This window comes from Poeciliopsis prolifica, unplaced genomic scaffold (assembly GCF_027474105.1).
Source record: "Poeciliopsis prolifica strain line A6 unplaced genomic scaffold, Auburn_PproV2 SCAFFOLD027, whole genome shotgun sequence".
NCBI classification, from domain to species: Eukaryota; Metazoa; Chordata; class Actinopteri; order Cyprinodontiformes; family Poeciliidae; genus Poeciliopsis; species Poeciliopsis prolifica.
Genome location: NW_026562402.1, coordinates 1,987,910 through 1,999,032, shown reverse-complemented (window position 1 = coordinate 1,999,032; position 11,123 = coordinate 1,987,910). Strand labels below are relative to the sequence as shown.

Below are 11,123 nucleotides of genomic sequence, written 5' to 3'. Positions count from 1 at the left end.
CAGATGTTTGACTTTCCTTTTTAACAGCGACTCACTAAAACACTAATCAGAAAACTTTGAAACTTTTAGTTTCGGCTTATGATTTAAAAGTGGGCAGAGAGTGATTCATTCTGAATCAGAATCTCAGTGGAATCTGACAAATTAATAAAAATGACTACAACATTTCTGGAGAAATTTAAAAGTAGCCTGCCAAAATCTGTATATGGGTCGAACTTGAATCAGGCCATCTACTGCTGAAAATTAGTATCAATGTTAAGGTTAGCTAAAATTTAGTCAGTCGCACGTGAGATATCACTAACATGGACTTATTCCCTTTATTATCCACACACTTTATAAAACCAGCTAAAATGTTCAGGTTAGCTTAAACTCTGTCAGTACCATGAAACCATTGAAAACCATAAATGGTTTTCAGTTGAAAAAAAGAAAACATTTATGTTTTTTTTTAAATTGACTCATTGTAAAGAAAACCATTTTTTCAAGAAATTTACTCTTTATTGAGAGACGGTTAACTTCAATAACATTAATTAACTTGTATACAAGATAATTTTTTGTTCTTATGGTGTGCTTTATCACAGGTAGCTTGATTTTTTTCTAATGCTACAATTTATTGATTAGAAGCAACATATAGCGTGAGTTGAATAATGCCACATTATTCACGTTGGCCTGTATTGTTAAATACAGATCGAATTGCGGTTTATGCAGTTGCTGCTACAGAGACAAAGCTACCCTATTTGATAGTAATTTGTGTATTGTTTGATAACGTATTTGGTTTGTAAATCTTGTTTTGATTTGCAAATCTTGTTCTGATCCCATGCTTGTGAGATAGTATTTTTTCCCCTGATTGAACTCCAGATTAAGCAAACTAAGTGAAGCAACTTACAGTCTGGTTTATTGATTAATGTTGAATTATATTATAACGAGGCATCTCCTGTGTCCAGTGACCTTCAATGATAATTGGTGGTTCTTGAACTTGCTACTAACAGATAACTTGACTTATAATAAAACTATATGTGACATTGTATCTGACGCCTGTTGCAAACATACATCATTCAAAAAAAAAAAAATTATAATAATCATTTGCATACATTATGGTGGTCTATGTAACAAATTAAACATGGTTTGGGTCTTGGTCCATTTGTGCAAATGTGTCACTCTATAATATTATAAATACAGCAGATAATGTACATTGATTGATTACTGGTAAAGGTAACTACCCAACAGCTATCCATAATTCATACACGTCACTGAAGCTTGCCCATCACAAATTGTGATGGTCTGCTTCCATATGACAAAACGTCATCATATATAATACATATGTAATATGATGTTTCATGTCTGACATGAAAACACTGACTGTAAACTAAACAGGGCAGCCTCAGTTCAGACTGCTTTTATTTTTGCAGGGGTCTGTGGCGCCATCTATTGGGGGAATTGTGCCTTGTTAACTCCAACTGGTCTTAGGGTTGATTGTGTCAGCTTGGGCCTTACTTCAGTGAACTCTCATTCTCGCTGCTGAATTCCTGGTGTTCTAACAAAATAGAAAATGTCTAAGTAAGAAGTTCCTAAATGTTGAGTTGTTCTGAAGCAAACCAATAGATCTCTACAATAGATCTCACAAAGAAATGTAGATTAGGCTCAGCAACTTCTAAGGCATTGGGATTCCAGTGAGCCAGCCATTATCCACAAATGAAGGCCAAAGTCCACTACTGATATTTCACCGAAAGCATCTTGATGCTCTTCGAAATTTCAGGAAAACTGACATTTTTAGAAGATGTGAGCTCCAGTACATGTGATCTAAAATATACATAGCAATTCAGTCAAAGAGCGTGACGCTTGCAGCTAAACATGGTGGTGGTAGTGTGACACCCTGGGTTACTACAAAAGGTTCTGGACCTGGTAAACTTAATGGAGCCATGAAGTCTATAAAGCAAAGCGAGAACAATGTTTGGTCAATAGTTTATGGCTTTAACATGGATCTTTAATGTTCTTTAAATGATGGAAAAACACAATTTGAGACGAAACTATTAAACCATCTAAATACCTAGCAAGTTTTTTAATGGTAATTTGAAGAAAAAAACTCTTCTTCCAGAAAAAAAACAACAAAAACAAAACACTCATTTCTGGAGCTAGGTGACACCTAAAGCACACTTGCAGAAATTTTTCCATAGTAATGTGACTCTTAAATTTGCTCAGGGGAAGCTGAGTTCACCTCATGGAACATCAGATCCAATTGGGCCAGCAAGACATATATTTGGGCAAGATACTAAACCATCTCACTTCCTCTGATATAATTCCAGGGGTGTAAGGACTTCTGCTTTGAACAAAAACATTTTCTATGAAAAGATAATGTAAAATAGAAATTACTAGTAAAGAGGAACAATGGGTAGTAGTCCTAACTTTGTTGGTACAAGAATATTAAAAGCTGGGACACAACAATTTACAACAATGGACAAACCCTAGCATTTAGGGTTTTTTGTTTGTTTGTTTTGTTATATTTTTGGTGACATATAGGTACCACAATTATGTATTACACTTTTCAGCTGAATTGAAAATCATATTATTAAAAATGATTGTAATACATGCAAGATGTGTGATTATGAAAAAAGATTGATCTGAATATACAATGAGAGGATCCAAATAGAGAGACAGAGAGAAAAAAAGTGCAGAAATCTATAGAAATCTATTTTCTCAGATGGATTTCTGTATCAGTCATAGACGTCTATAAAAAGAGGAGGTGATTATAATGACTGAATAGTAAACCCAGAGGTCCAAAGGTATGTTTAGGTCCCCTCCCTCAGCAGAGGAAGGCTTATAAACGACACCATAGAGTTCCCTCTGTCTGTCCCACTTTGGTCTTTGCCCTTGACTGGTCTGCCTGCCTGACATCCTAATTCCATTTTCTTTCTTAAAAAATTAGCCTGCGTAATGTCTTTCAGGGTCAAATCTACTTCCTTGAGGAGCTCTTCTCCTGGAAACTTCAGCAGCAGCTCCTACGCTGGACCTGCTGGAGGCTTCAGCTCCCGGAGGTCCTACAAATCCTACGGAGGAGCAGGCTACGGAGGAGCAGGCTTTGGAGGTGCAGGTATGACCAGCAGCTCTGCGTACAGTGTCAGCTCCAGCATGGGCGGTGCAGGAGGCTTGGGTATGGGCTTTGGAGGGGGCATGGCCCCCATCACTGCCGTCAGCGTGAACAAGAGTCTTCTGGCCCCTCTGAACCTCGAGATTGACCCCACAATCCAAGTCGTCCGCACCAAAGAGAAAGACCAGATCAAGGGCCTCAACAACCGCTTTGCCTCCTTCATTGACAAGGTAAGAAATTGTCAGGAATTGCTGCAGTATAGTCCAAGATTGAGTTACAGATTGTAAAGGCTGTTTTACAGTCTTGATGTTATGCAACACTGGACTGAGAATCTCATGTCCATCACATTGGATTTATTTCCAGTTGTGTAAGTTCTTCTTGAATGAATGATCATCACTTCCTCCTATTGCAAACACACAAATATTAGTTTGTATCTCTACACGTATCAGGACATTGTTTCGACTTCCATTCATTTTGGTAACTCGATTTGTCCTGAACTTTATCCTAATCTTAAGACACACCTTAGCCCTAGTCTTTTCCACTCACTCTAAAGTGGATGTTTCACTGCATTAGTACTAGGCAACGATCTAACACACACAAAATCACTCCCATTGCTTATCTTTGCCACAGTAAAACATTGAAAGCGATTATACAGCTCCACCCTATTCTATAACAGCTCAGAAGTGTCAGATCTGACTTCCGGTACTGATCCAGTTTACAAATACCAAACAACAATGTGACATCTCTGGCTTTGGACATTTTATTGAAAAGTTGCAAACATACCTTCCACTGATTCTGATGAACTGTTTTTGTTTGGTGACGTTTCTAGTCATTTGTTTGAGACAATGGCTGTACAGAACTGGGTCTAGTGCATATCCATTTCTCTACTTCTTCGACATTTGTCCAATTGGAGGTCCTTTCATGGTCTAGCTTTCTTGTATCCATCATGTTCTCTTGATGGGACTGGACCCAGCTGTGACCTCACATTCAAGGAGAAGCTCAAATAAGCAATGTTCTGGGATAGAACAACTATCCATGGTTGATTGCATAGCTGGTAGATTTAGATACCTGAATCATTCCAGACAGTTTGGCCCAGATTGCTGTCCTAGAACCCATCCTCGCATTAAAGTCATTTAAAATATCTAGAGGATCTACACCTACGCTTTTGTACAGTCTTGATAACGACTGAATAGCCCAGTGTGTTATGATCAGGTGTCATCAGTTGAGGTTCTTGGAAAACTGGAATTTCTTTAGTTATCTTTCTGTGACTTGTTTTTTTTTTTCAATAAAAAGTTTTGGCTATATTGAAATAGGTTTATTTCACAAAACTGCGATGGAAACACTTTTTTCGCATCGTACAAATCAAGAGATCAACAATTACATGTTACTGATGGCACAGACCATGAAGAAGAAGACAACAGGAAGTAGTTGCAGGATGATTTTCATGACACATGAACAAACTTATTCTTGTGATTTTAATTGAGTCTTTGTGAAACCATGTTATTTTGATGGACAAAGTTTTAGGCAAACTTTGACATAGAAACAAAACTGTAGACAATCTGGTTACACAATGATGCAGAAAGGTGCAGTGTTTTGAATATGTTAGTTTCTAACAGTGTCTGTTTCAAACCTGATGTGGAGATCATACTGAAAGAGCCATTAGCAGCAACTTACAGTGGGATCTACATGAGTCAGATTCACAATCTAAATGCTGTTCTCCTTTGACAACATTTAAGATAGGAATACTCGACCTTATTTGGAGCTAGGCGGGTGCTGACTTCCATCCTTGAGGTCCACCGAGTCGCAACTCGATTGGTTCTCGATTGGTTCTCGATTGGTTCTCGATTGGTTAAAGGGTGACAAGTTCAAGTTGTTCATCTAATTTAACTGGACAAAATCCTCTGAGATGTCACTGGTGCAGAGTTAATATTTAAAGAACGCCGACTGGTTTTATGTCCTGATCAATGGCCGCTTGGTGGCAAGGTATCAACTCTCCTCCACCCAGAACAATGATTAGACAAAGATAACGGGACATAAATTTCACCCAAAGATTGTGTTATCTGTCTGACTCACTTTATTGTCTGCATTTTCTCAAGTTCAACTCAGCATTATAGTAACTCGTTAAATTTTTAATCTCAAAATGCAGCGTCTCTGAGTCACACCTGCTCTCACCATTACTCTTTTACTACATACAAGTATGCAAACTAGTTGTGCAGTAAAAACATCACCTGAAACTTTCAGTTGCCTTTGAGTTGCCTCAGCTGTCTTTCTGATCTTCTCTTATCAAAACCTATAATATGCAGTTACATATTTACCTTTCTGCACTCAGGAGACAAAACTTTGCCACACCTTTTTTTGTGTCCATCCCTGCTGAAAAAGAGGAAGCTATGCAGGAGAAGGATTAAGTGGCTGTTTCTCTTCATCACTGCCTTTTTAAACTACCTGTTATAAAAAAGGAGATTAGGCTACAACCCTTTTAAAAGATACGTTTGATGTGAGGTGGCATTTTTTCCTGTCTTGTAATAAATGAATGGATTGAAAGATTCTCATAGTTTCAGCATCAAAGCAGACATTCCCCTCTATGATTTGATTCTTCCCAAAATAAAAGGTGCAAAAGAACATGATACTGTTAATTAAATGCACTTTTGATGCCTTTGATGAACAGTAAGTATAATATTATTTTTTGCATTTGACCTGTCAGTTCCAGTTTAAATACAATCAAATGACAATTAGTCAATCTCACTCATTTTCCATTTTAATGGTGCTACACTCTTAATAACCAAAAACATTCTAATCAGATTTTTTTTAAATCACAGACACCGAATAGACATTTTAGATTAATCATTTACTGATGATGTGCCTAAACAATAACATGCTGAACTTCATAATGACACAGCATTTCATTTTTATTGCACCTACTCATCTCCCAATATTAATACTCAGAAGTCTCTCCCATCTGCTTTCCTTGACAGAAACAGATTATTGAACCCATTGGGTTTTCCACATGTAACACAGTTGAGAAGGGTACAATATGTTTTAGGTAGATGGGCCAATAGGTTTGGCTGTCGGAGCACGATGGGTGTTTAAATGACACACATACACAGTTGAGTGAATTTAAAAAACAATTAGCTTTAGTAACATGAATCATAAACTCACAAGTGGACAAGACATACAATTAAGAAAATAAAATTACACACAATAAAATACATGAAATAAAACAACAATACTTGGCCAAGTGCTAAATATCAAATTTAAATCTATTGGGTGCACTCTGGTAGTTTGCGCTCTAATCTCTTTTAGATGACAAATGAATCAAATTAAATCCTGGTTCAGGTCTCACTCAACATGGGAGGAAATCCAGATCTTTCTAAGTCCAGGTGGGAAGGCTCTCATCAAAGTCAGTAGGGGAATCCACTCCAGGAACAATCCAGGAGAAGAGAAGAAAAAGCAAAAAAAACAAAAACAACACAACAACAAAAAAACCCTGATCTGTCAACAGACAAGACCAGCAGAAACATAGAATTATTATTAAACCATTCTAGCTTATTATGTTTCATAACTGTTTGAAAAATCCTTTTCCAAGAACAATAATAAAACATTACATTTTACACAAACTCAGCAAAGGTTCACGTTTTAATAACTAAGTAGGTCAAATAAAGATCATTATTTGACAACAAGATGAAAGAACAAAAACCAAATGAAAGGTACAAAATATGCTCACCGATCTCAGTGCGGCACGTTCAAAACAACTAGACAGGGACTCTCATTCCAGACACGGAGGGCACTAGACAGTGTAAAATGCATATTTTTTAAGTTTTAACTTAAAGAAAATGAATTAAGTAAAATAAAAATACATTATTATACAGGCTTTACCTTCAGTTGAACTGAAAACAACTGCCAATCAACTGCCAGAAAGTGCAACAGTTCCAACTGATCTTAGTGGTTCTAACAGCAGAAAAACTGAAGTTCAGTTTTCTGAAACTTATCACTCTTTCTAACTTATAAGTTGGATTTAAACAATAACTATTTACAAGAAAAAATTCCTTCAAAGTCAATAAATGATATTAGAAAGAAACCAAAAGACTCTCACTCTGGCTCAGCTGTCTGATCAGGGTCGGATCTCCCGCTCACAATCAATGCTGCCAACACGGGAAAGAAGGTGGAGCCTCTGTGGCATTCCGCTCTCTGATTGGTCTAAACATTCATGGGAATCAAACTTCCCATTGGCCAGGCAGACTACCCCGCCTACCCAATCTCTATTTCCCAAAAGGCTATCCCCACTTTATGTGGGTTACACACAGGTCAAACTAAACACTGAGGTCCAACCTGGGATTAAAGACAGCTACTATAATGTTCCAACAGTATGTCACTGACAAGACAATAGCTTCGTCAATTGAGTCTACAAATGAGCAAGAGTGTGGAAAATATTAGCCATCTTAGAGATTCCTTCTGTTTTTGCTTTTTTTGTCATGAAGTTAATTTGTCTAGATCTATTGAAAAACCTGTTTACCTTAAACATCATTTTAAAAGGTTTTGCTAGATTTTTAACTCATGGGAAAATATTCAATACAAGACAAAGAAATTGAATCATGTTAACTTTATTTGCACGATCTTGTAGGAAATTAATTAAATTACCTAACATTTGATTTTTTTTCTTTTCTTTATGTCTGTCTTGTAATTAGGTCCGTTTCCTGGAGCAGCAGAACAAAATGCTGGAGACCAAATGGAGCCTGCTCCAGGAACAGACGACCATCCACTCCAACATCAGCGCGATGTTCGAGGCCTACATCGCCAACCTGCGCAAACAGCTGGACGGGCTCGGCAACGACAAGATCAAACTGGAGGGAGAGCTGCACAACATGCAGGGCCTGGTGGAGGACTTCAAGAACAAGTGAAGAGCTGCTGTGTCCATCAGGATGTTAGAGACAAAACCTTTCTGAATATTCAAAATCACTTCTGAACATTTTTTTCCTTCTCAGGTATGAAGTGGAACTCAACAAGCGCACGGAGTGTGAGAACGAGTTTGTCCTCGTCAAGAAGGTAGAGGCTGGACATTTAAAGTTCACTTGTTAACTGCCATTATTTGGTGTTTACCTTCTCATCAGAAGCAGAAGTAAGTCAATTTATTTTTTTGATATCACCTTCTGAAGAGCACATTTCTTCCAGGATGTAGATGAGGCCTACATGAGCAAGGTTGAGCTGGAGGCAAAGCTGGACAGTCTGACGGATGAGCTCAACTTCCTCAGGTCCATCTACGAGGAGGTACAGCTCCAACTTTTCCAGCTTGTGTTTATTTTGTGGATTTTTTCACCTTCAATCCCTTCAGCATCCATTTTGTTTTTGTAATTTCTGTCATTGCATTTATTTGATATTTGTATCATATTTCTCCTTTGCTGGTTGAAGTTTGTTTTTGGCTGACCCGGGTCATATGCCATCTCTGACAAGTCTTTGATGGACATCCTTGCAAAATGTGCTCAAAGTTATTTAAATTACAAATAATTAATAGATTTTAAAGGAAACCGGTTCCATGTGTGGATACTAGCAAGATTTAGCTTTCATCTCCTCATGTTCTCCCTTTTTCTTCTCCCTGTAGCCTTATTTCAAACAACACAGGCAATAGAGAAGACATGGGAAAAAGAATGTAGATCATAATGTTAAGTTGGTGCTGTAAATTGTAGCCTTTCAAGCTCAGAGATGATTTTAAATTAGGCAATTTTAGTGCATTGGCTTTAGCTTTTGCTAAATACCACCTTGATGCTGTGCTTTAGGTTTAGTGGAATTAATGTTTATTATTTGTGCTTATCACACCTAATGTTTTAGCTAGCAGTGCCCATCACTGCTTCTACCTGTGACCTAGTTGCTGCACAAGATCTTCAAGACACAAGATTGTCACAGCCTTGAATATCTTTTGATTGTTTAACGTTCCAAAGCCATGCCACTGATTCTGACAGTTTTGCCTTTAATCTACACAATAATCCTTTACATTTACCATTATTGCAAACTAAAGTGAAGGCATAGCTAAACACCTGGAGCTGAAGACAGGCTTTGCCTATTGGTCAAATTTCCTCAGGAACTGCGTGAGCTCCAGAGCCAGATCAAGAACACCTCAGTTATTGTGGAGATGGACAACAGGCGCAGCCTGGATATGGATGCTGTGGTGGCTGAGGTCAAGGCGCAGTACGAGGATATCGCCAACCGCACCCGTGCTGAGGCAGAGACATGGTACAAGACCAAGGTACTCAATAACTCAAAAAGTATTTGTTGCTTCACAGATTAAGCCGGAGCTGCAGTTATAAGACCTTCTTTCCTTTGACCCTCATTTAGTACGAAGAGATGCAAACCTCTGCCAACAGATACGGAGACGACTTGCGAGCTACCAAAACGGAGATTGCCGAACTCACCCGCATGATCCAGAGACTCACAGCAGAAATCGATGCCATCAAGGGACAGGTATAGAGTGTACAGGAGATCCCATCTCAATATTTGTACTGTTACACCCAAAACTGTTGCAATGACTTTGTTATTTAATTAATTTCTTGTTAGTGCACCAACCTGGAGGCACAGATTGCAGAGGCTGAGGAGCGCGGTGAGATGGCAGTGAAGGAATCCCAGGCCCGCATCAAGGAGATGGAGCAGGCACTGCAGAGAGCCAAGCAGGACATGGCCCGCCAGATCAGAGAGTACCAGGACCTGATGAACGTCAAGCTGGCTTTGGACATCGAGATCGCCACCTACAGGAAGCTGCTGGAGGGAGAGGAGGACAGACTGGCAAGTGGCATCCAGGCCATCAGCATCTCCAAACAGAGCAGTAAGTTGTCTGAAACCGACCGGAAGTTTACGTTCTGCCTCCTTTGCTAATGCCTGATTTGATGCTCAACAGCAAGTTACAGCGGTGTCCCCATGGACAGCATGAGTGGCAGCTACTCCAGCGGATATGGCAGCTACTCCAGCGGAGGCTACAGCAGCAGCTCTGCTGGCGGCTACAGCACCACCACCAAGAAAAATGTCATTGTCAAAAGCATTGAGACCAGTGACGGCAAACTGGTGTCTGAGTCCACCAATATCATTGAGAAATGAGCTGCCTAGATTAGAGGTGCAGTTACAGCCAAAATGGTTCATACCCCTGGCAGGCTTAAATTGAGTTTTTTTTTTGATAGGGAATGAGACAGACATCGCTCCAAAAGTAACAAAACGTAAAAGTAGAATTGGTTTTGAAAAAATTATTTTCCAAAACCAGAGTAATTGAAAAAAAAATCTTGTTGAGTATTATTTATTCCATCTGCAATAATGGGAAATCTTTATTGCCATCGCAACAATAAAATCCTTCCTTTAAGTTGCGGCTTCTGCCTGCTTGTTTCCACCAGCAGGCTGACAATTTCAATGCAAAAACACAAAAACGTTTTTTTTTGGTCTAGTTTCTGGTGCAAATATCTTAGTGCAATTGGAATAAGTCAAAACTGACTCATATGTAACTTTTCAGCAAGACATAGGGGCTTGTTTAAAGTAAATAAATTCTTAATTTTGTGAAAAACTACTAGCTTTTATGGGAAACATTTATTTAAAAAAAAGTCTCGTTATAGGTGAAATAATCTGCTAGAGGAACTGGTAATTTTTTTAAAAAAACATCAAAGAATGATTGACTGTAAAAAGTTTTTATATCTTGTTGAAAAGTTAACTATGAGTTAGTTTTATCTTAAATGTAGTAAGACATTTGCACTAGAAATTAGACCAAAAGTGCGGGGTGTTGTTTTTCCAGTGATATTTTAAGTCATGATTCCAGGTCTCCAGGTCTTTCCCCTAATCTTTAGCTCCCTTCACATTATTTACCATATTCCAGTTAGGATGAAAAACTTCTGCCTGGGGTATGAATATATTTGGCCTTAACTGTGCCTGTATGTCATGATTTTCTCTGCCTCTGTGGTAGTTTTATACTGAAAGCTCAACACTGTGACCACTGTAATTAAGAGGCTGCTGTGGAAAATAATGTTGTTCTGAGACGATGTTTTTGCAATAAACCGAATAAAGCCAAGCTAATTAAACTAAA

The 11,123-nt window shown here is 38.4% G+C and overlaps 1 protein-coding gene and 1 long non-coding RNA gene across 2 annotated transcripts; one reads left to right on the top strand and one right to left on the bottom strand.

Annotated features, from left to right (window-relative positions):
* The first annotated feature begins 2,845 nt into the window (after positions 1-2,845).
* LOC129371682 (keratin, type II cytoskeletal 8-like) lies at positions 2,846-11,123 on the top strand. The gene is made up of 8 exons (XM_055048400.1): positions 2,846-3,309; positions 7,762-7,970; positions 8,059-8,119; positions 8,246-8,341; positions 9,150-9,314; positions 9,404-9,529; positions 9,623-9,887; positions 9,960-11,123. The coding sequence occupies exons 1-8, from the start codon at positions 2,926-2,928 to the stop codon at positions 10,154-10,156; spliced, it is 1,503 nt and encodes a 500-aa protein (XP_054904375.1). The 5' UTR covers positions 2,846-2,925; the 3' UTR covers positions 10,157-11,123.
* On the bottom strand, positions 6,246-7,369 carry LOC129371683 (uncharacterized). Its single transcript, XR_008607185.1, has 4 exons — positions 7,170-7,369; positions 6,953-7,024; positions 6,801-6,863; positions 6,246-6,568 (listed from the first exon to the last, which is right to left on the bottom strand). It is a non-coding gene; the product is annotated as an uncharacterized LOC129371683 (long non-coding RNA).

What these genes read in the sequence shown, in the direction of transcription:
- LOC129371682 (XM_055048400.1), top strand. Translation starts at nt 2,926, where the DNA reads ATGTCTTTCAGGGTCAAATCTACTTCCTTGAGGAGCTCTTCTCCTGGA. An exon ending in TTGCCTCCTTCATTGACAAG is followed by an intron (nt 3,310 to 7,761) that starts GTAAGAAATTGT and finishes TCTTGTAATTAG; the next exon opens with GTCCGTTTCCTGGAGCAGCA. An exon ending in CAGCATCTCCAAACAGAGCA is followed by an intron (nt 9,888 to 9,959) that starts GTAAGTTGTCTG and finishes GATGCTCAACAG; the next exon opens with CAAGTTACAGCGGTGTCCCC.